The 25717-nt window shown below is 47.8% G+C and overlaps 1 protein-coding gene across 2 annotated transcripts in view; it reads right to left on the minus strand.

The window, feature by feature from the left end:
* Positions 1–5478: 5478 nt before the first annotated feature.
* LOC142576394 (monocarboxylate transporter 9-like) overlaps positions 5479–25717 on the minus strand; it is a 69182-nt gene continuing 48943 nt past the window's right edge. For both annotated transcript variants that reach the window (XM_075686513.1, XM_075686512.1), the window contains exons 3-5: positions 18822–18965; positions 7976–8848; positions 5479–5902 (exon numbers count right to left, since the gene is read on the minus strand). In XM_075686513.1, coding sequence (XP_075542628.1) covers positions 8718–8848; positions 18822–18965 — 275 coding nt within the window. In that variant the 3' untranslated portion in view covers positions 5479–5902; positions 7976–8717. The remainder of the gene's footprint in view (positions 5903–7975; positions 8849–18821; positions 18966–25717) is intronic.

Raw genomic sequence — 25717 nt, forward strand, 5'->3', positions numbered from 1 at the left:
AAGGGAAGGAAAGCGTAGCAGAGGGCGGCAGAAAGTTAGGTGGGCGGATGAAATTAAGAAGTTTGCAGGGACAACATGGCCACGATTAGCACATGACCGGGGTAGTTGGAGAAGTATGGGAGAGGCCTTTGCCCTGCAGTGGGCATAACCAGGCTGATGATGATGATGATGAATATGTTTGCCAACATGATCGTCTAATCCCAGTTATTGTCCATACTTGCACTCTCGTATAGGGGTATCCAGTCCTCGATGTCGAGGTTCAGTCCCGCAGAATGTGCCTGAGAATTTTAGTTGAGCCAGGACAACCGTTGTCGTTGCAGTCACCTCGGTGGCCTCCAACCCCTTTTCCGTCATCGTGGAGAAGCCACGCATCCGCCGCTACAGACTACGGGGATGAGAGTAGCCAAAAATGATAGGAAATAGTATTTACAAAATATATACCGAGAGGAACGGCTGCAGGCTAGATGGCAGAACAACAACAGCACCGCTAGTCTTATCGTCGTCTTCACCGTCTTTATGCGGATCCTTCCATGCTCGGCAGGATGCGTGCTTCAGAGCCAGGGAATAGCGCGCAAGAGTGTTTTTACACTGTGCACAGCAAAGATTAACCGAATATTTAGTGACTAGCTTGTGGCATGCTAAGCGTAACAGTACTTCATCACCCATTACGAGCAGAGTTTCACAGCAGACCAGTGGAGCAGGAATGCAGATCTTAAAGTCGGTGGAGTAAGCGCCCACCTAGAAAGCAAAGAGCAGCCGAGTTAATGTCGCTCGCCCGATCTGCGCACCCCGGTTGTCTAAGTTGTTCCGTTCCGTCAACGTTGCTTATGTAGCCGTCTCAAGTAGGCGTGTCGCCACATTGGTCAGATGATCAGCACACACAGCGGTTCGTGAGCATGTGCTTGCGCTGTCGAGTCCTGCTGTCATACGTGTGTTAATAGACACCGCGTTTTTATTATCGGGCTTTGCTGCTGCGTCCTAGAAAGCGAAGAACAGCCGAATAAGTGTCGTTCGCTCGATCTGCGTGCCGCGCTTGTCTAACATCTGTGCATTGACAATTAGGTTACAATTGCATGCATAGTTTTCTCGTGCAAACGGCAAAATCGAGATGATTCGAACGTGCGGCCTGTTACATAATACGAAAGAGAGCACATGCGCACGTGGTATTTTCCGGTGCTTCCCGATAATCTGGATTGAAACGCGCGCATACTAGTCAGTATTATCACTGTCTTTCACCTGCGTCACTACATGTACCGCTATGTTGCTTATAAATGTGATAAGAATCCCAGTTTCTTCTATAGCAGATATAACGATTTGAGACACTGTTAGACGGCGACGTTATCTGAACCGGCCCGCATTCCCCAGCACTTTCCTCGCAGTAGGTAACGCTACGTAGACAGTACACGGCGGCGTCGCCCCATTCTGGATCGGGCTACCCCCCCCCCCCACACACACGCACGCATGCCCACACGCACACACACATACACACACTCGCTCACACGCGCGCGCGCGGTCATGTTACAAGCACAATACCTCGGCGTTACATGGACGCTTTCATCCATTTGATAACTAACGCTCGGCAGAATCCGAATCGGACCTGGGTAGCCAGGTACCTTCAAAATGCTTGCCATGTAATAAATTTTAATGGTGTATGGGACCTCCGTAATTTTTATTTGTATGAAAACATATGTGGGGCAAAATAGACAAATGGATTGGTTGTTTACAGTAGACACTAAACGTAAAAAAATTGTGACAAGCACCTACCTGCTTGTTTTTATTCTAGCATTGCTATAAACATTCCTAAACATACTTTTTGTCAGGGTAGCCATATTTCTGTCTTGAGAGAAATCTAAGTCATTGAACTTTCTAATATTTCTGAATGAATTGAATGACTAAACAGAGTTGCAAGCCATGGTTCAGGCTCATTTAATCCTACATTTTTAAAAACTACCAGTGTAATTTCCTCTTTGTTCGTTTCCAAGACTTTTCAGCAATCCATTGATGACGGCGCACTCCCTAATGATTCAGTCGAATCGCCGCCTCTTGCTTCTCGTCGTACGTTTTTCCGCCTTTGCTGATTCCACAAAGTTCATTATCATATTCCTTCTCTTTGTGACACTATTATCACTCCCCCTTCACACGCATCGGCTAGGATTAATTATTTTAAATAAGTTGGTGTTATGTCATGTAGACAGAACTTGGACCGATTACTTTATTCCCTGAAGATCGTATTGCTCGAACCACCTTCCTGGATCTGTCGTCCCCATAACCGTTCATGAGCGCTTTCATCTCTGAACTAGCTAACATTGCATAATGAAGTTATCCAACTTAACTGTCCTTCTTATAACTATATCACTGTTTCATAGTATTGTAGTTAGCTAACATTGCATGTGTTAATAAGACGATGTAACCACTCTTATTCATAATGCCTTTGGCCGGAGGGAATTACTGAAATAAATAAAATAAAAAATGGAGTGCCTCGGACGGGCTATAAATATCTAAATATTTTGATATTTACTTAAAATATTTGCCTGTAACAAAAACATAGGTCACATATCCAAACTTCGGCCAACATGTCTGACGGGCATTATATAGTTTATCCAACGTTTCTTGCACTGCCTTGAGAGGAAAGTGCTCGTGTTGGATGTTTAAAGTTGGTCTAACATTTTTTCATCGGTAAACTGAACATCGTTTGCTGAATTTTTGATCTCGTTGGCTGCTTTATAGGAGTACAAAGCACTAGCTTTTTGCTGCACTGAAAAAAAAAGGACCCACACCATTACCTACATTTACTTTCAGCTGTATATTTTTTTTCTCTCAAAGTGGTCTGTGCAACTACAGGACATTCTAAGAAAAAAGGGTATATTAGGTACTGCGCATCCACTAGCGTCAGATATTCCATGCGTCTCCCGCCTAAATCACTGGCTCGTTCGGTATTTCACTTTGGCCTTGTAATGGGGCATTGCGTGGAAATTATTAGCTCGTTTAGACGCATTACTTGCCCGAATTCGCCCAGAATAAATCAGGATCGGAGGTGAAACATTTGCGGCACAATAAGAAATGTAACTCTTTAAGTAATTGATTGGTTTGTCTATTACAGTATTTTGGCGCCCGAAGGGAACACAGGGGCTATGACAGACGCTTTAGCGGGGTGCTCTGGCTTAATCGTGACCGTTTGGGTCTCTTACGGCGTAGGCCCTCAGTGGCTCATGAGTGTCCGGGCGCAATCCGTCGTGGACGCAGGAAAGCGGTGATCACCGGGGAGGAAAGCAAGGAGAGGAGGTGCCATGCCAGTAGCGCTGTGGGAGTGGGCGCGTAGGGTTGCGTGCGTATCGGCGACATACCTTGCTGACGTATGGCTGTGATTGCATCCCATGCTCGCGGCCATGGCGGCGTCCGTTCGCAGAACAGTTCAGACAACAGCAACAGAGGCAGTCATCGATAGGCTTTCGCTTGTTGCAGTTTAGCTCAGCAAAGTGTCCATAGATTTTAACTTGTATGCAAATTCAAGCACCCAAACATTTATATTTTATTTTCTATTTGTTTATTTCATTTCCACTACTTGTTTGAGGTTGGCATGGCATGGAACGGAAACTGTAAGCTTGCTCACAGACGGATAGTGCCGCAGAAACAGAGCTTAAGTTGCAGGAGAAATTTTAGTTACCTCCGAATAACCATTGGTGATAGCAGGCAACGAGAAATGTTCTCAAGGTCAGGGAAAAGCTTCTTGTGTAACCTGCTGCAGATCCTTATGCCACCCATTTTTCGCAAAATCTTCTGGTTACACAGCAGACACACGAAGAGGCAGTCTCACTGTCAAAAACAATGCTGAGTGCCACCACGACACAGTTTACTTTGTGTGATCGAAGCAACGCCAGCATAAATGGTGGTGCTTCGCACTTGCGCTTTTTACTTCCTTTGCTTTTTACTCTTAACCGGGTTTCCACTTGTTCAAGATCGGCTGACATCAGTGTGAAGTGGAAGAAGTAGGTAAAAACACAAACATCGCTTTGCAATATTTAAGGCTGTGTACCCCTTGCGCGACCCTGGCGCCTTCATTTTCGGAGATTGCCCAAGAATGGCGAAGTACCAATATGAAATACGCACAGCTGAAGCTGTCACTTCGAGTACATGCCCAATGGCACATACGCAGTGACCAAAATTGCCTACTAGGTGTCTAAAAGTGGCACAGCGCAACATAGATAGGAAGAAACAACCCAAGCCAGCCAGATGAAAGTACAGTGCACTGCATTCTAAAACTTGTATAGCGCAACATAGAAAGGATGGAACAACCCGAGCCGCCCAGATGAAACAACAGAACGCTGTAAAATGCAATATCAACTCTCCCAATGCTCAACCCTAGTGCCTACTTGGCCACGCAGCAGACAGCAGCAAGTTGTCGACTCTGGCACATTAGCAGTGGCCCCCATTGTCTGGTCGAGAATACAGCAGCTAGCACAGACCTAGCGGAGAAACGTTTTATTGCGTCCTGTTTTTATCGCGCGTGATTGTACGAGGACCATTCGAAATGGGCGGCGAAGTAACTCAAGAAAGCTTCCGATTTAAAACACGTTGATACCGGATAAGGAAATGTATCGTAAAGCGTATAAGTTACTCGCTAGGACTGATTGCGTGGCAGGAATGAGGAGCATCACAAGTAGACTGTCAAACGCGTTAGTGGTACTCCAAAAGAATCACCAAAACGTGTGCAATGAGGTATCGCATATTTTATATGCGTTTTCCCCAGTAAACAATATCCTTCCGATGGAAAGATTTCTTGGCAAGCGGTCCCGGACTTTTATGATCATGCCTGCCGCTGTGTTGGAAAATTGCTCACACACTGAAAACAAGTGAAAGGTGTTCTACGAATGTGGGATTGAACCGCGCTCTTCCAGTAAGATACCCCGCAGCTCTATTTGGCCAGAATCGTAAGCATGTTTCCCTCTTGTTAACACAAAGCCACTCCTTGAAGCGATTGGCGAGTGCGTCACGTCGTGCAACACGTGCCACCACAGCGTCTGCGAACGAGAGCCCCTGCCTACAACGGGCCATTTGGTCTAACATGCAGCAGTCAAACGGAGGAATTATACACCCTTTATCATCTGTGATTTGCGTGGTGCTCATCTCTGCCTACTCATATCATCACCATTCGTCGTTTGAAAAGCATCAGGTATCCGTTCATCCTTTTGACGCCACCGCGTCGACTCGAAGCCTGCATTTCCATGAACTGCTCTGAGGACTTCGCCATAGTTTGGTCTCTCGAGAGAAACTGAGCATGAAATAACAATCTGCGTAGGATGGCAATAGAAAAATGTAGGCGTCACATTGGTTTTTTTTTTAGCGTTTAAATGATTATTTTACAAACGCTTCGCTTCACGCAGATTCCAACATGTGTGTTCGGCCAACATAATTGTTTCGAACTCTACAAGGTCATGAGTTGGCGGGATCCCCATTTGTCCTTAACCACTTGTTCGCGGATGCCATACTCTGAAATTTAATAAAATTCGACGGCTGATATTTGCGCCTGAAGTTCAGCGGAGCACTCATGGCCAATGCGTCCGGGCACTGGCAGCACTCATCAGTCATTCGTGCTGCATGAACTAAACCATGTGCTATCCTGAATAGTCGTCATTGACGGCTGTCGAGTTCAGTGGCAAGAACTATGTCTCTGATCAGTGCTTATAATAATACATGCACGATGTGACACTGTCATACAAATGCGGTGGTCTCATTCACATGTTTCGTCTCCAGCGTTGACGCAGAAGACAGTTAGGGGCACAACATCGCCGCTGAATCAAGGCTTGAAACACCAGCACTGTAAGCAGCATGCCTACACCAAGGTTTAGTCCAGCAAGCATGAAATAGAGCTTGTCATAGGAACCACGGTTGTCCCGGAAAAAACCTGAAGAAAATGAAATAAAAAGAAAACGATTGCCTATTTTATTTTAAAGCAAAAGTACGTAACCTGTGGAACAATCAATGAGCTTTGATGCATAAACAACGGATTTCAGTTTTCTCCTTATAAATGTTTAAATCTAGAGAGACATACTTTCATGAGTAATAAGGATGTAATTCTAAATAATACAATAGCTATTTAACTCTCGGCGTTGTCTCTGAAGGATAAATAGCGCCTGAATATAAACTCGGTGCTTATGTAACCACAAAAATTTTAATAAAGAAACCCCTACTGTTCCACGTGGTTGTGAACGGCCAAGGTTAACTGACGTTTTCATATATGACTGTTGTAATTTGTTTATTAACTGAAGTTTTAATGTTTAACAAACACTATTTAAGGATTTCACTTGTACCTCCACTAGGCATGTAGGTTCGATCCCAATTTAGCTGAATACGTTTTACTGAGCAATAGATCACTGGGTTGACGAAACACGAAGGAAGGCGAGCTCACGTTTTACTAAAAGACACTGGTCGTTTTTCTTTGCGTTGTGTTTCTCCAGCGTTTAATATCCGTAACTCTAACCATTGAATAAATCAGTTACCTGGCGACTGTTCGACTGTTGTATTCACTGTATACTTATTCGCAAAAATAACCTCCACTGACGAATTCGCAGGGACTGCACTGAAGGCTGTATTCTGTATAGCGCGCCCGGCCTAGCTTCGAACCTGTGTCGACTACAAGCACTACGTCTGGCTTGTCAGCACTTATTTCAGGCAAGATGATTGAAAGCAAGATTACGTAGTGCTGCCAAGATTGAAACCACTACTTCAGCACTTAGTGGTGCTGAAGTACACGCTTGCATTGCGCACGTGCCACGTTTACGAGCCTGCCATGTACATCGGCAATGTGACAAGCGCATGTGCATATCATCCACAGATACCGGGAAACGCGCGAACACACACGACCTTAGGGATGCTTGCCCGGGCCTGACGGCCATGAATTGAACAAAAAAGTATCAACAGCCGGCGTTAACACTTTCAGTATCACGGACGTAGCGGTGCGTTTCCGCGTTTTGGCCCCTCCTGGTTTCTTTCCACATTTCGCTTGTGAGACAGGAATGTAAGGACCACGCCACGAGAGCGTTCGCCATTATCGCTGCTGTTTTCTATTTCTATGCGACCAAAAGGAAGTCGTTGTGTTCGTTTCTGTGATAATCGAGAATAAACTTCATTGGCCTCATAATGACAACATTTATCATCATCATTAGCCTATTTTAGTTTCATCTAGGAACAGAAGCCTCTCCCAGCATTCCCCATTCATAGTTGTAATGCGCTAGCGGGTGCTTAGCGCACTTTACAAGGGCTGTCTCTGTCATTCATGTTTTTTTATAAAAGTGTTGCCACCTACATGAGTCACTGGATAATTAGCACTCGAATACGTAGTGGATCGGGTCGCTGTGCTGAGGTAGCAGGTTTCAAAACAAACCATCGGGTCAACTTGAGCCTCTGAGTATATGGCGATGTGGACACACATGCCGCTCCTCACGCCGTCATGGGTGACGGTATATTAGGGAGTGGGTAGTTACCGCTGTTCGAAGAAACTGTCTGGCGCCTGCTTGGAACACTAAGTACGTGCCACTCGATGTGTCCTGAACTTCAATCAACCTCTTGGATGCCAACTTGCGTCACTGGGTATGTGCCAGCAGGTGTGTGCCGCTCTTCAATGAACGTTTTTGGCCCCAACTTGGGTGGCTAGATTGCCCTAAGAACGCCCACGCATTAATAAGCTTCTCTATTATTAGAGTACAGTGGGCCGTTCTCTACACGGTATGCACTACGACGCGTGCCTAGCTCAAAGCGGTCACCCCAACTTTCTCGCCTTGCAGTCAGTAACCCAGACCCAATGACTGCGCAAACGAAAAAGACACTTACACAGACAAGTTATTCAAATGAACATTTTAGTTCGAGAGTTAAAACTATGAATTAATGTTGCATACTACTTATCATGTCATATACTACAATAAAACAACACAAAACCACTAGTGCGTTGCTCATTTGAGGGCTTTGTACGTGTACTTACCGAGAATTGCTGGGCCAGAGAGGCACAGGGGCGCACCGACAAGTCCTCCAATTCCACAGCATAAGCTGAATCGATCCATGCCGACATGGTCGGCGACCAGCGCCGGCCTCATACACTGGATGTAACCTTGGGCCACCCCAGCCATGCAAGCGAGTGCTACGACTTGTTCAAAACCTGAGACGCGCGCAATGACGGTAAAACACACAGCCGTCGCAAGAAGGCATGTCACGGCGATGGGAGAGCGGCTGAAAGAAATTTTGTCCGACGCCAAGGGCACAACCACCCGCCCCATAGCCTGTCCCATGGCAGTGAACATAATAACTGTCTTGGCGCGCTCGAGCTCTGCTCCCTTGTCTGCAGCGTAATCTACTATGGTGGTCATGAAAGTTGAAAAACTGTAGTCTGATATGACCTGCAGCAGCACCAAAACAAAAAAGGGGTACCATTTGAACACTGTGAACATATTCGGAGAGCAGCTTGAGGACGCCAGCCGTTTCTCATTTGCAGACGGCACAAACCTTTCCTTCCGTTCCACCAACTTCGTCGCTATTTCCACGGTGGGAGCGCTTTCTGCATTAGCTTGGGGGGAGGTCAGAGTTATAGCATTATCCTTGTCGCCTTGGCAGATTTGTAGAGGGCGAGGCGTCTTGATTAGCATGACTAGTGGCAAGATGTGCATCATCAGACCACCCGTGAGAAGAAGGCTGCCTTGAAGACCGTATTCCTTTACAAAGAGCGATGTTCAGGGAACGCCTGCTACACCAGCTGCGACCGTACCTACATCTTTGATGGCGATGGCAGTGGCCTTGTACTTGTCAAAATAGAGAAGCAAGTACATGAGCACACCTAGTAGTGTGGTTCCGATGCCGGCTCCTGGAATAAAAACGTTCAAAAATAAAAAAAATGTTAAAGAAGAAGCTCGCGAATGGAGCTTGGTAATAGTTTATAAAAATGAGATAAAAATTCAAAAATGTAAGTGCCATTTACTTTCACTTTGTCCAATTTCATATTACATGGAGAATATAAGACATAAATATATAAATTACATACAGTTTGTATTCATTTTAGCAAAGTTTCATTAATGCATTCGGTTTTGTGGTACTTGTTCTGCCGATTAGTTGTAACCTTTTAGATTCGCGATACTTTCAGCTAGAAATTTTCCTTTTATAAATTTTAATCCACCTACAAATTTCTGAAGAACTCAATTTCACCAAATATTTGTGCAATTAATTCAAATTGGTTGATTAAAAAAAGCAGAGCAGTATAGCCATTTTTAGTGGAGCGGTATCAACTTACAGTTGTCTGACAGCTCTCAACGGCGTGATAGAGGGCACAACGAAATAACCATAAGAAAGCTCTGGCTAAGAACCAAATTGTTTAATTCAAGGAGTAGCACATAAAGGCAAGAGGGAAGAATATGCAAGAAAAGGAAAGGAAGAAAATTCTGATAGAACCCGTTTAAGAAGGAATGTCGGCGTTAATGCGATTAGCATTGAAGTAACGTAGTGACAAGTCACGGTATTGGCACCGCCGGAACGCCTCATACAAGAAGCTTGTGTGCATCCGGGCGTGCATCTTGCGCCTCCCAGTCAACACGCTGCCCCACCCAGCGGTGGCACCACAAAGTTCGCGCTTCTCTCGAGCGCGAGTATACAATCAGACACGAATGTCTAAATATATATGTGACGCCGATTCGATTCCGCCCTGAGGCGGATAAATTTTAAGGGCCTTTTTTTTGAACCCAAGCCTTTTTGAACCCAAGTTGGGTTCAAAATCTTATATATATAGAGAGAGAGAGACAAGCTATGATGATATGCAGGAGTTGTTAGCCTAAGGTTTATTGAAGCAGCCATGGCTGGGGACACATATCCAGTGACCTAAGTAGGTGTGAAATAGCCTCTTTAAAGGGGCACTTAGCGTCACATACCCAATAGTCCTAGTTTGATCAATTGCTCGTTTCGAAGTCGGTTTCCTGAGCACAGCAGCCTGGTGCATTGCCCTTGCCGAAACAGACAACTTAGTGAAACAAGTTGGCAGAAAAACGGTTACAAATAAATATGGCTAGATACGTCGCCAGCAGAAAGTGCTGGAAATATTGACACGTGTACTTATCTTTATCGGGCGACCACGTTTCGCCGCTTAAGAAATGTAATCGCACAGGGCGGCACGCGCCTGCATGTATCCGAAGTTTCTCGAAAGTTATCGATGCTTCTACCCGGCTGTCTGTTGTCGCCGAACCTTGTGTTATCTGATTTCATCGCGTGACGCGAATGGTGTAGAACTTTGTGGAAGGCACGCGGGTCCGAATGATTAGTCTGGAACATTCGACGACTGCTCTATAAAAGCCGACACACTTGACCCGCTGATCAGATTTCCGACGATCGCCGACCGTGTTCGCCGCTATCGTTGTGCTATAAGTGTAGCCTGTTTTGTGGGCACAGGTTCGCCCAATAAAAGCTAGTTTTGTATTCCACCGTACTGCTTCTTTCTTCACCGTCACTACCACGTGACATCTGGTGGAGGTGCTTGTGCGTTCATGTACCGAACGCCCCCGCAAAGCCGCGATCCAAGCCCGAAGCCCGAGGATAAAACCCACATCGCCCAAGACCAGCGTGCTAGCCGCCGACTGCAAGGACTGCCCCCAGAGCACGGACTTCTACCTGAGGCGAGCAGGAAGATTGCCACCAAATCCACCCCAATGGCAGCCCCAGCGTCGCCCGTCGTGCTGCAGCAGCACAGGGAGCCCCCGACGTTCCGCGGTTCAACTTTCGAGGACCCGGAAAGCTGGCTTGAGACGTACGAGAGAGTCGCTACCTTTAACAACTGGAACAGCGACGACAAACTGCGATATGTCTTCTTCGCTTTGGAAGACGCAACCAGGACGTGGTTCGAGAACCGAGAAGCCACCTTAACGACCTGGGAACTTTTCCGAAGCGGCTTTCTGCAGACATTCGCAAGTGTCGTACGCCGAGAACGAGCCCAAGCGCTATTAGAAACCCGGGTGCAGCTACCTAATGAGACGACCGCGATCTACACGGAAGAAATGAGCCGTCTCTTCCGCCACGCCGACCCTGAAATGCCCGAGGAGAAAAAAGTCCGCCTGCTGACGCGTGGTGTGAAGGAGGAACTTTTTGCCGGAATGGTACGAAACCCACCGAAGACCGTCGACGAGTTTCTTCGCGAGGCCACCAGCATCGAGAAGACACTCGAGATGCGAAACCGGCAATTCGACCGCCGCACGAACTCTACAAACTACGCCGGATTTCAGTCACTGGCCACCGACCACCTACGCGAGACTATCCGCGCTGTCGTGCGGGAGGAGCTACAAAAGCTGTTCCCATCATCACAGCCTCAAGTGGCTTCGATTGCCGACGCCGTGCGTGAGGAGCTCCAACAACAACTTGGAGTAGCCCCTGAATCAACCCAGCCTGAGCCGCAAGCGATGACCTACGCCGCCGTCGCACACCGTCAAGGTCCCCCTCCGCGACCGCGCCAGGGCCCTGTCACGCCGCAGTTCCGTCGTCCGCCGCCGCCACCGCCAGCACGACCACCCGTCGCCCAGCGCACCTACGCGAGGAAGACGGAGATTTGGCGCGCTCCTGACCACCGCCCGCTCTGCTACCACTGCGGAGAAGCGGGCCACGTCTACCGACGATGTCCATACCGGGAGATGGGACTGCGAGGTTTCGCCGTGAACGCTCCGCGCCCGCAGCAAGGTGAGCGCCCCCGCGATATCGCCGATTACCTCGCCGCTACTCAGTAGAGCTCTCAAAGACCGTCGCGTTCGCCATCACCAGGCCGCTACCTGTCGCCGCAGCGCCGACCTTACACTGGCCCAGCCCGGCGCCGGTCAGCGAGCCCATATCCGGAAAACTAAAAGCAGCAACCGATGGAGGTGCGGTTGCTGTTCGTCGAACTGACGAAGATCCTCCGCCGCCGACGAAGACACCGAAGAAACTACCTGGACGACATAACGACACGCCGCCGTCCCGACGAAATCAGGAATCCAAGACTACACCGATGAAAGACGACTTGACGACGCGACGTTCCAGCTTCAGTTCAACGCGACGCAGCCGTGATCCTACGCCAAGACCCAACTGCAACGCCAGACAAAGAACCACCGACCTCGACGTACTTCTCGACGGCCACGCAGTCACTGCCTTAGTCGACACAGGGGCCGATTACTCCGTAATGAGTGGACACATCGCCGCCCAGTTGAAGAAGGTTAAGACTGCATGGGAGGGCCCCCAAATTCGGACCGCTGGAGGACACCTCATTACGCCGACTGGAATCTGCACGGCAAGAATTACCGTTCATGACCGGACTTACCCTGCCACCTTCGTTGTCCTCCAACAGTGTTCACGAGACCTCATTCTCGGCATGGACTTCCTGAATCAACATGGCGCAGTCATCGACCTGAAGTTGAAATCGATAACGCTGTCACAAGATCAAGCGATACCGCCGGAGAGCTGCCGTAGTCAGCACGCCTTGAGTGTGCTCGAAGATCAAGTGAGCATCCCGCCGCGCTCCAGCGTTATTATTTCCGTCGGCACTGAAACACCCGCTGACGTAGAAGGCTTCATCGAGGGCGACCAACATCTACTGCTCGACCGTGAAATATGCGTCGCAAGAGGGATCGCTCGACTCCACGGAGGGCAAGCGGAAGTTATGCTAACCAACTTCAGCCAAGAGTTCAAGCATATCAACAAGGCCACGACAATCGCATACATCGAGGAAATTGTGGAAACCAGCAATGCCTTTGTCCTCTCGGATTCAGCCGCATCTACCCCGATGAGCATTGTCCCCGAACCAGACTTCGACGTGAATCCAAGTCTTCCTATGAGTAAGCAGCAACAGATCAGAAGTCTTCTCCGACGATACAAAGACTGCTTTTCGACGTCATCGAGGATTCGACAAACATCAGTTGCAAAGCATCGCATAATCACCGAAGAGAGCGCTCGACCACTCCGCCAGAGCCCTTACCGAGTTTCGACGCGAGAACGTGAAGCTATTAGGCAACAAGTCGACGAAATGCTGCGCGACGACATCATGCAGCCGTCGAAAAGCCCGTGGGCCTCTCCTGTAGTCCTGGTAATGAAAAAGGACGGAACCCTACGCTTCTGCGTCGATTATCGTCGACTGAACAAGATCACGAAGAAGGATGTGTACCCCCTTCCACGGATAGACGACGCATTGGATCGGCTCTGCAACGCTAAATACTTCTCGTCGATGGACCTCAAGTCTGGTTACTGGCAAATAGAAGTCGACGAGAGAGATCGCGAAAAGACTGCCTTCATCACGCCAGACGACCTCTACGAGTTCAAGGTCATGCCATTCGGACTGTGCTCGGCGCCTGCAACGTTTCAGCGCGTCATGGACACTGTGTTAGCCGGACTGAAGTGGCAGACGTGCCTTGTTTACCTGGATGACGTCGTTGTCTTCGCCGGAAATTTCGACGATCACCTTAGGCGGCTTGCGACAGTGTTAGAAGCCATCAAGTCATCAGGGCTCACTCTGAAGCCGGAAAAGTGCCGTTTCGCTTACGATGAGCTTTTGTTCCTAGGCCACGTGATCAGCAAATCAGGAGTACGCCCCGACCCACAGAAGACAGCTGCCATCGCAAAGTTCCCGCAGCCAACTGACAAGAAGGCAGTGCGCAGATTCCTTGGCATGTGTGCCTACTATAGGCGCTTTGTCAAGGATTTTTCACGCATCGCTGAGCCGCTAACACACCTAACCAAATGTGATGTGGCGTTCAAGTGGGAAATGCCGCAGTCCAAGGCATATCAAGAGCTCAAACGACGCATGCAGTCGCCGCCGGTACTTGCACACTTCGACGAGGACGCCGATACCGAAATCCACACTGATGCAAGTAGCCTAGGCCTCGGTGCCGTCCTAGTCCAGAGGAAAGAAGGACTTGAAAGGGTGATATCGTATGCAAGCCGGTCGCTGTCAAAAGCGGAAAGCAACTATTCTACGACTGAAAAGGAATGCCTCGCCATCATTTGGGCTACAGCTAAATTTCGCCCTTACCTCTATGGCAGGCCATTCAAAGTCGTCAGTGACCATCACGCATTGTGTTGGCTAGCTAACTTGAAGGACCCTTCAGGACGGCTGGCGCGGTGGAGCCTCAGACTACAAGAATATGACGTCACGGTAACATACAAGTCCGGAAGAAAACACTCCGACGCCGACTGCTTATCACGCGCCCCCATTGACCCGCCGCCGCAAGACGACGAGGACGACGACGCCTTCCTTGGGATAATAAGCGCTGAAGGCTTCACTAAACAGCAACGAGCCGACCCGGAGCTAAAAGGCCTCGTCGAGTATTTGGAAGGGAACACCGACGTTGTCCCCAGGGCATTTAAGCGCGGATTATCTTCCTTCACGCTTCAAAACAATCTAGTCGTGAAGAACTTTTCACCAGTCCGCGCCAGCTACCTTCTTGTTGTACCGTCAGCGCTGCGTCCAGAAATACTGCACGCCCTACACGACGATCCAACCGCTGGGCACCTCGGATTCTCCCGGACGCTGTCGAGAATACAGGAAAGGTATTACTGGCCGCGTCTGACCGCCGACGTCGCCCGTTACGTCAAGACATGCCGAGACTGTCAACGACGCAAGACACCACCGACAAGGCCAGCAGGATTACTACAGCCGATCGAACCTCCTCGCCGACCATTCCAGCAGATAGGGATGGATTTGTTGGGGCCGTTTCCGATATCAACATCCGGGAATAAGTGGATCGTCGTGGCAACGGACTACCTCACCCGTTTTGCTGAAACTAAAGCTCTACCAAAAGGCAGCGCAGCCGAAGTGGCGAAATTTTTCGTCGAGAACATCCTGCTGCGACATGGTGCCCCGGAAGTCCTCATCACCGACAGAGGAACGGCTTTTACAGCAGAGCTCACCCAAGCCATTCTGCAGTACAGCCAGACAAGCCACAGGAGGACAACTGCCTACCATCCGCAGACGAATGGTCTCACGGAGCGCCTGAACAAGACCCTCGCCGACATGCTAGCAATGTACGTCGACGTCGAACACAAGACGTGGGACGCGGTCCTGCCGTGCGTAACCTTTGCGTACAACACGGCGGTGCAAGAAACAACACAGATCACGCCGTTTAAGCTGGTTTACGGCAGGAACCCGACGACGACGCTTGACGCCATGCTGCCCCACGTCACTGACGAAGAGAATGTTGACGTCGCTAGCTATCTACAGCGCGCCGAAGAAGCCCGACAGCTCGCCCGCTTGCGAATCAAGAACCAGCAGAGGACCGACAGCCGACACTACAACCTCCGACGACGCTTCGTCGAGTACCAGCCCGGCGACCGTGTTTGGGTATGGACCCCGATACGCCGACAAGGACTCAGTGAGAAACTACTGCGACGCTATTTCGGACCCTACAAGGTCATCCGACGTATTGGCGCACTGGACTATGAGGTCGTGCCAGACGGCATTTCGCATTCACAGCGGCGCCGCGCACGATCTGAAGTGGTCCACGTGGTGCGCCTTAAACCCTTTTACGGACGCTAACGTACTTATTTTTTGTTCTCTGTGCTACAAGTGCTTTTGTTTATTTCGTTTGTTTGCAGCATCGGGTCGATGCTTTTTAAGAGGGGGGTATTGACACGTGTACTTATCTTTATCGGGCGACCACGTTTCGCCGCTTAAGAAATGTAATCGCACAGCGCGGCACGCGTCTGCATGTATCCGAAGTTTCTCGAAAGTTATCGATGCTTCTACCCGGCTGTCTGTTGTCGCCGAACCTTGTGTTATCTGATTTCATCGCGTGACGCGAATGGTGTAGAACTTTGTGGAAGGCACGCGGGTCCGAATGATTAGTCTGGAAAATTGGACGACTGCTCTATAAAAGCCGACACACTTGACCCGCTGATCAGATTTCCGACGATCGCCGACCGTGTTCGCCGCTATCGTTGTGCTATAAGTGTAGCCTGTTTTGTGGGCACAGGTTCGCCCAATAAAAGCTAGTTTTGTATTCCACCGTACTGCTTCTTTCTTCACCGTCACTACCAGGTGACAATATGTTAATAATGCTAAACGTAAATAAAGAGATCAGCATGACCGATATTTATTTCTTTTCGCCCAACAGGACGATGGGCGAAGAGCTGATGTAAGCGTGCGTGACTGCTAAGTTTCTAAATATTTGCCTTGAGCAGTTGCGTTTTCTCTCAACTTTTGCACAATGTGGCCAATTTACGTTTTACGAACATTTCGGTATGTCCCTTCTGCGTTGGCATAAGGTCATGTGGTGCCGCAAGGGTTGTTCGCTGCCGGTTGATTTGAACCGAACTTGTTCACGCGTCTCTTGCTTACGCAATTTCATCGTTACTGACGGGACGGGTTGTGCGGAAGGCGTGTTAAGACCGGTGATCAATGCCAGCAATCGCTCCGCCTCGTTGCTCTGGTGAAGGTGGCTTTAAAACGAAGTTTCTATGTGGCGCTGATATCTTCTACAACGTGCAGTCTCTGAAGTTTGCTTTCTGTACACACCAGCAGTACCGCATTGGTACCCCACATGTGCACGTCAACCAAAAAGACATCGCTGCACATATCTTACTGTGAGAAGCTCTCCACGTTCCATCAGCTGCCGTCGCTACTGTAATAGTAATACCCATCGTCGCTATCTTTATCGTCCCTCGCATATATGCACCGCAGCCTCAAGAAACTTCCACAATGTCCACATTTAAGGATGAACCTCTTGTTTAAATGCGAAGCATTTCATTTCATAAGCCACAGGGTTCAGTGCCGATGTGGGTTCGTGCCCACTCGTTGGGCGCTATCGGCTGGGCCCATCTTTGCTCATTGCGCATGCGCACGCTCTCCCACGCGCCCGTTCGCACGCTGCCACGACATGGGCGCATGCTTGGGTGCCTTTTTACTGCACTAGCTTTACAGGTGCGCGCCCCACAAATAGACCCAGATAGGTAGCATTTTGTGCGCTATCTTTAGCTCAGGCCTCTTTTAGAGATACAATGAGCCCTCAAAAGTATCAAGTGGAAGAGGAGCGTATAGTGCAAAGGCTCCGCAGACACTACAGAGGTTCGTGATGCCTACGGAAGCCGCAGGCGACGCGACCGGCCGACGAAATACAGGCGGCCGTGCAGTGCGAGAAAGGAGTGGCAGGCGCACAAAGAACAGACTCACGCCAAACGAACGGCCGCTGAACAGGCCGCCGAAATAAGGTAGCGCCAATTGGGGGACGCGCCCTTGCGGAACGCAGACGCATATTCAAAGGGACACTTTTTTGAAGACGAAGGCGTCTGCGACCACCTCTTGTTGCTATCATACGTCATTTGGCCATCGAGGCCTGCGCCTGTGGCGGCCCTCGAGAGAGCGTTGTCCCGGGAGGACGTCAGTTCACTTGTGCCTTATGCCCCGTGCAGGGAAGAAATGCCTCTCGTTGACCTATATAACCGCCGAGAATATACTCAGTTGTAATGTTCTTCTACTAAACTCGCATGCACGTGGAAATGAACGTGTACAGGCAACAGCTGTGGTAGCCCCTCCGCATTTCTCAGGTGGAAGTGCTACATTGGATTGAAAAAGCATCCAAATTTATTGCGTTCGTGAACTTATTTTGAAGGCTAAGGAAAAGTCTATGCATTAAAAGTTCTACTTAAAGTGACCTCAATTGAGTGGCATGTCTAAAAAATTCCCAATGACGTGACGTGGGAAGACAATTGAATAGCTCACAAGAGTGACATCACTTGCCCGTGATGCAAGGTGGTTCAAAATCGTGTAGAGTGACGCCGCCGCGACCACTAGCGATGAGAATTGCGAAAACAATAATGTGTTGCAATACTTATGCATAGCACCTGAATCTGTCTTTTCATGATCGGAAGCACCTGCCCTACCGAAGCAGCAAGTTTGTGCACAACCGGCTAAATCTTTTCAGGGCGCCTGTACAGGCTCCCCGCAGTCATCGCGCTACCCACTGTCAAAGGTGTTTGTACCCCTGTCTTTGAAGAAGAAAGGTATTTGGATGTTATTCAATGCTCTGCCCTGAGGTTTGGTTCCAGTGCTGTGCCCTGCGTCGCGCTGTTGATAGCTGTCATTCAGAAAAATGTACCAATCTGCCCAAAGGAGCGCGTTCTTAGCTGGCAGCTGGTTCCATCAGGTGGTGATATTGGAGAAGAATGGCTGGACACGCAGCATATCGCCTTTATACAGCAGTCAGAACAGCTTGCACACGTTGCAGGCCGCCTATAGAGGGCATCTTGGCTAACTCTAGCCCTGGTTTTAAAGTATGCTAGTAGACCAATATCAGGAAGTGACAAAAATTCCGTGTTGGTTGCGAACTAAAGCAGGTCACACTATCTCTTTCCACTCTGTACAATTTTGCATTTAGACGTATGCATACTAGTCTAACTCGCAAGGCTTGGGTTTCCTTGAAAGAACTTGCGTGGATAAATTTGTGCAGCGTATTGTGGATCTCTTGAAGTTCAGTATTGCTATATTACCTGGCTTGAATTAAAGAAAACGCAAGCATTTAAAATCTCTTCTCATAACAACTTAATAATATAAACTGCATAATTTGTGCTTCATATAATTTTCTTGCTTCATGCTAAATTATATGAGATTACGGGAAAGTATAACAGTACAGACTCTTCATGACGATAAAACTTGATTCCACAGCAGTGTATTGAAAATTGTGCGAATATTTTGAAAACAAGGATTACCCCGGGGTTTCGCGGAAAAAACACAGGCCCTACTATCACTTGATCAAACGACCTTTCGTAAAGAAATTACAGCCGACTGTTTTCGTTAGGCGCTAAAACGACCGATGAACAATGCTCGAAGATACTCTCACCACTACTGGTACCTTGTATCACTCCGAAAGTCAGACAAAGCCAAGCAATATTTGGTGCGAAGCTAGATGCCACGGCGCCTGCAGAAGCCATGAGTCCACCCACAAGGGTTATGTGGTAGATGGAGAACTTCTTTTGCACGACGCTGACAAGAAGCCCTGAAACAGCAATATGTTCAATATACATCCACATCATGCTTGCTGAAGGCCGTCCCTACAATGCATGCGGACATTCCGGAGCTGTAATTATAAATTTGAACATATCTGATAATACTGGAGATCAAAGAATCTGCTGCGCATGTACTTCAGCTTCGATAAACTGCCAGAATCATTACGTAGCTTCTCACTATTACAACCCAAGACTCACCTTCGAGAAGATAAACAGCCATCCTAATTTTACCATTACCGCACTTCAATGCTCGGTACCGACTGTGTTTTTTCCATGTTTCCTTCTTCTCCGTCACATTGCGACGCGTAGGCGGTCGTCCCTGTTGTCCTTGCGCATTTTCCAAGTTACACCTGCGCTTTCTCCTTAAGCGGAACGGTTGCCACCTTCGCCGCAGAAAAGGGCAGTTACGCCGATATAGTAATGTGCTGCTGAGGGCCGAGGGCTTTATTCAATTAGCGTTATGGTGTGCCAGCTTTGGCCAGCGTCAGACACAGACTCGAACATTGGTGGCGTCCTAATGAATGCACGCTTTAAAGGGACAAACTTGGGATTTATTTGCGACGGGTTGATTAAAAAAAGCTTGACAGCAATTTTACTCAGAGCGTCCATTCAACCTTTGTGTCGCCGTAAGTGCACTCAATATTCCAGGGAAGCTAACTGAAATCAAGGTGAAGACATATAGTGTCTCTGCGCGGACGGGTACAGAACTTTTGTTACTCGGCACTGCACCTGCATTGAAGAGCCACCTAAACTGTGGGCTGTTTTCACCGAGTCTAAAAGTCTTCCCCAAACCGTGTAAGGTGTTGTGAACTGCTGAGCTTATTGGCAACTGGTTTGCTATATTCGACCACTTTACTATCTTAACAAGCAGTGGGCACGTGAACCTACTATTTCAGTGGAATTCGGAACATTGCCGTATTTGTTGGAGTGAACGCACCGTTGAACGCAACGTCAAATAAACTAAGTGGTGCGATCAGCGCGGTCTATCTTCCGATTTCGGAATTCGTACTCATCGCCGCTATGGCAATCAAACGTTTGAGTCATATCTCGTCTACATTTGCTACGCCCTGAAAACTAGACAGAGAGAATAACTCTGTGGCACCTTGTTTTAAACTGTACTCTTCGGGAGAGGGAATCGGGAAAAAAAGGAATAAGGAAGTGAGGAAAAAGAAAGGAATGAAGAATTGTGCGCCCATACACAGCATTGTTCTCCCTGCAGTCAAGGCTGGCCGCAGAGAACATACGTTTTTTTTTTAAAGTGCAGCAGGGCTCCGGTGGCTTTCTGCGCAGAAAGCCGTCGAGCAAATAGTTCCAGTATACTTTCTTTCGTGAACGCTCTCATCCGTTCGCACTAACGAGGCACGCAGACTCACTTTCGTCCTCGAAAAGAAATAATCGTCGACAAGGATTTGTTGCTTGGTCCTGCTGCACTCACCTAACTTCAATGAGGCACTGCCTATCATGGCAATGCGAAAATAGTAGGCGCTTGTAGAAACGACGCGAGCCACAAGCGACACAGTGCAACGGCGAAGAATCTTGACAGAGGTGGCAGTGATATTAAGGGCCAAGGAAGCGCAGTTCTGAGTTGACACATATATTACTGAATTGAAATGTTTTTATGCATCGCAAATCGGCGAAGTTGCCGTGCTGTGTCAGATGTTGAAAATAGAAAAGGTCACGCTAGACTTGTTTAGCGGGCATGCTGCTTGGTTTGTTTCTCGACCCTTTCTTTGCAGACGATGCCGCAATAACGTGGCAGCCAGTAAAACTTGACGGTATGCCGATTTTAAATATGTCACCAAAAAGACTGTCTTATTTAGGATACCATTTCTTTATGGACACCGTGATATAACCTTGACCGTTTAGTCAGCAGAACTGCCTTCGACTCATTGGCTATGGTGCACCGCTTCGTCGGCTGCTCATAAGTGTAGCTGAGAGCCGCAAGTACCGATCCCGTGGATATTTTGGTTTTAGTGAACTTTAACTTGATTGACACCAATCTCAATATGATTGCAATCAGGGGACGAGTTGTTAGTAGTAGCAGAATTATTAATGCATACATGCACAGAATAAGATTATAACTGGTATAATTGCTGTATTGGAATGCATTATGTAACCGGACAAACTACAACGGACGAAGAATCAAACACACAGGACAAGCGCGGAACTTCAACTCAGATTTACTCCAGGAAAGCCACACGTTAATACATGTGTCATAATCACACACGATAATCATCGGACAACCATCACTCGAAAGTGGCATGCGGGCGCGAGTGGCACAAATTTGCATGTAAATAATTTAACGCTTTTTGATAAAGAGTTAAATTATTTACATGCACATATGTGCTACTCACGCCCGCATGCCAATGTCAAGTAATGGTTGTCCGATGATTATCAAGTGTGATTATGACACATGTATTAACGTGTCGCTTTCCTGGAGTAAATTTTGGTTGAAGTTCCGCGCTTGTCCTGTGTGTTTCCTTCGTCATTCGTAGTCGTTTGTGCGATTACACAATGCATTCCAATATCGACCACCAACTAGCCCGTCTCTCCCTATTAAACATTTGCTGTATAGGGCTCCCTTTAAAACTACCTGGGGCAAGTTAGCCTTCTCTCGAATATCAAGAAAGCAAAAATTTAAAGACGATTGTCCGAGGAACCACAAAACAGTCCGTGTCGTTGCGGAAGATGTGAAGCGTGACGGAAACCATGAACGGCGTGCGGCCATTTTACCGGGAAACGCAGCGCGTGGTCTTCTCACTGCCGGAGATGCTAGGTTGTGTGATTGAATTCGAGATAAGTGGCGCATGCAGCTCTGAGCGATTCGATGACCCTATGGATTCACAAAGAATGGTTAAAAAGTATCTGTTTCTGATAACATTTTTAAATAAAACTTAGCCCTTAATTGGCTATTATGCAGCCTGCGCCGCACTATATGTCGCACCCGAATGCGAGTAAGCTCCATTTTGTCGCTAAGCCTCCTAACACTTGCGTCACAAGGTATGTGCTTAACAGTTATTTTGCTTACTGGCGCCATTTGTGAAGTTCAAGGAACGTCACACCGGATGTAAAATCTAAATTTTGCCTATATAATATGAGACACTGCCAAAATGAGACGTTATTTTGCAAGTCTGACAACGGCAAGGTAGAAAAGAGCGGGACAATACCTCACCCACGACAAGCATATACCTCATTAGTAGGGCCTGTATAAAATCAGAATCTACTTAAGTGACATGTTATTTTAAAAGTCCTTCAAAGAAATAGTGGAAAATAGTTGAAGTCAATACCTGTCCCACGAGAACCATATGCCTCATCGGTAGGGCCATCTTCAGTGATAATGACGCAACACCATGCGTACAGGTCGCTTCTTAGCCATCAAAAAATGTGACCATCAATTTCTGCTTTCTCTAGTACATCAATATTTTCTCCATCGGTGATTTTCTCAAAGCCCATTTCGTTCCAAGCAAAAGTGCTGCAGAAAGGTTGTTGTGCATCGTATCGGAGAACTTGTAGTGGCTCTTGCCACCTGTAGGCAGTCGTCGTCGCTCAGCACAAATGAGATAACGTATGCTCTCTTGTGTCAGAATGCATAACAGTCACTGTTCTATCAATACACTCAGTATTGATTTGATGGCACCGCTCCTCAGGAGTGGAAATCGGCTCGTCCGTTTCCGTACTGAAATCTGCGCTTGGCCTATCGCAGTCGCATCTGGGTGGGCAAGAGCATGAAAAGGGATGGCACTTGAACGAACCTCGAGCACCTCAACACCTGTCCTCAGATCATGGCCGGCTTCCAAAGTTGCCACTGAACTGACCTATACAGTGCCCACTGTTCAGTGAGATAAATTGACAAAGCCTGTTTATGAACCCTGACGTACAGTAACGTCTACCGCCTAAGTCACTCCGACAGGAACGGACAAGGATTTGCCACCTGTGCCTGAGTGTTGCACTTACTCAGCTTTATGCTTGATTCAGAGGCGTGACCGACAAACCCCCATGAAAGGCGACACAAGCAAATCCGACAAAGGTATAAAGCACCTTCCCTCTATTTACGCTATCTTATACAAAGAGGCTATTGCATGCAACGTGACTTAAAGTTTCGACACTCGTCCGCTATCAAGACACAATCTTCTACGTCCGATCTCTCCAAAAACTGAGCGCATAAACTACACTTACATGCTGCTAGAGTTCGCGAGGTGCATGGGCTGCTCACTACATATGGGTAGTTTGAGCGCAATAAATTTGCCTGTTTTTCACGCAGCGCTTTATAGCGAACTAGAACACTTCTGGTAAGCTTATCTACCTTTCTAGACACCCTTTGTAAATATTTTAAGGAGGCAACAGCATGCTTAAAGAAGGGAATTGCGCTAAAGAAAGACACGGACGAGTAAGTACATGGACGGGCGCAAACTCGCGACTGATTTTATTCAGAAAGAACGTAAATATATACCTAGATTCTTAATCAATCATTGCCTAAGCGCACATGCCAAGAACGTTTTCTCTTTCTTATACAAATTGATACTAGAATCGCTTACGCATTCATCACCTTACTTATCAATGTAAAAAGCCTCTGCGAGTTCACGTGCTACCTGGTTACGACTGCGCCTTAAGATTTTGGTTCTAGCCAGCAAAGGCTGGCATGCTTTATCAGGCGTAGCCAAAGGGCATGCGCCGCAATGTAAGGGCAAATTTGACCCTTTTTCGTTAACCATAGAAAGCTTATGTTCCCTTAGTCGTTCATTTATACAACGGCCCGTCTGGCCAATGTAAACTTTTCCACATGTCAGGGGAATTTCATACACAGCCCCGACCGAACACCTGACAAACTGGGTGGCGTGACGTTTCGTGCAGTCTCGCACGCATTCCTCGCCGGAGACAATCCGGGGGCACAAAGAGGCCAACTTGCGTGGGGCAGAAAATACCACCGGCACACCGTAGCGATTGGCTACATTCTTTAGGTTGTGGGAGACCCTATGAATATAGGGGAGAACCGCCGGTCTGGTCTTCGGTTGACCGCCACCTTCTTGAGGTGTTCTAGGTTTCAAGCTTTGCAGAAGCTTCTCTGCCACAGCAGCCACGACGGAAACGGGAAAACCAGCCTTCTGTAACATGCCAATCTGATTGTTGAGGCTGTCCTTTACCAGGTGAACACATGATTTCTGCAGGGCTTCCTTCAGGCACAGCATAACGATGGCGCGTTTTACCGTCTTAGAATGAGCGGACTCAAAAGGCAGCAGGTCTTTCCAGGCTCGTGGTGAGTACATCCAACACGTGTGATCTGGTGTTAAAGTGATGTTAATATCAAAAAACTGCAATCTATCTTGTTCAGGTAATTCGTGGGTGAAGGTTAGAGCCCTCCCGTGTCGTTTAAAGACAGATAAGGTCTCTTGCACGGTAACCGTGTGCGTCAAACCGGGTTGCTTCTTAAAAATCACCAAATAATCGTCCACGTATATAAGAACTCTCAGAACTATCTTGTCGTCCAAATAACACACCAGATCACGATCAATGCTGGCCAGGAAAATGTTAGCCAGTACCGGTGCCACACAAGACCCGATGCAAATGCCCTGACGTTGAACATGAAAATGGTTGTCAAAAGTTACAAAAGTGGACTCAAGATAAAATTCTAGTAGCTTCATGAAATTGTCCACGGTTAGGCCGCTAGTATTCTGAAAATCTACTACACCATTCTCGTCGATGCAAGACCTAATTGCACAAAATAGGTCATCATGTCGTATAGAAAAGAACAGGTTTTCTATGTCAAAAGAGACAGCGTAACCTAAAGATGAGGAACCCTGTAGGAAAGAAACCACATCACCTGAATTCTTCACAACAAAGGGTCTTCTATAACTAAATTCCTTAAACACTTTTGGAGAAGAGAGCTAATCTCTCGTTGCCACGTATCCCTTTCACTCACAATACACCGGAACGGCTTGTCATTTTTGTGCGTCTTCACGGTAAAAAACAGTTGTAGGCTATTGCGCTTACAGTTGTTAACAGCCCTTGAAAGTCTATCTAAAGCCAAGTCCTTGCACAGTTCTATGGCTTGAACCTTTACCTTGGAAGTCTTCACGTTTTTGGTGACAAAGTTCCTTCCGACGGCCTCAACGGCTTTGTCGTGAAACATCCCCTTTGGTAGCACGGCGAACCCTCCCTCCTTGTCCGCAACAGCATGAATTACTCCCACGCAAGTCCTGGTGCAAGGTGTTATAGGGTAAACTTCTCTGTTGCAGTAGGGCTTGCAGTAGAGCAGACATTCTGCGCATTAACATGACAAGTATGCTGTTGGCTCGCGTTAATGTCAACTGAAGAAGCGCCGTCATGCCAGTCTATACATGGCGTTTTCGCTGCCCTGCCGTTGTCATTGTGATACCGCTGTTGAAGCTGTTTTTCTGCTGTCATGGTCGTCATCGTCGGCATTATGGTTTTGACCTTGTTACTCACGGATGGAGGAGTTCGTGAAGTTGTGCGAAAGTTAGGGCTTTGAGACAAGTTGGACGAGTAACTCCTGTTGCAACACATAAATGCACGGCCGAAGCAAATCTGCCGTTGTTTTATTAATGCAGCTCGTGACGTTACGGCAATGAGGTCCTCGTAACCTATTAGATTTCTACGGTGAGAATCCTATGAGGAATGGTTCGCGAAAAAAAAATTGTCCTTGGCGCCTGGACAATGCCAGCGTAGATCGCCAGGTGGATTGAAATCCTTATTGGTTCATCAAAATGGTATGGAATACGAAAAG

The sequence above is a fragment of the Dermacentor variabilis genome, chromosome 3 (genome assembly GCF_050947875.1).
Source record: "Dermacentor variabilis isolate Ectoservices chromosome 3, ASM5094787v1, whole genome shotgun sequence".
Taxonomy (NCBI): domain Eukaryota; kingdom Metazoa; phylum Arthropoda; class Arachnida; order Ixodida; family Ixodidae; genus Dermacentor; species Dermacentor variabilis.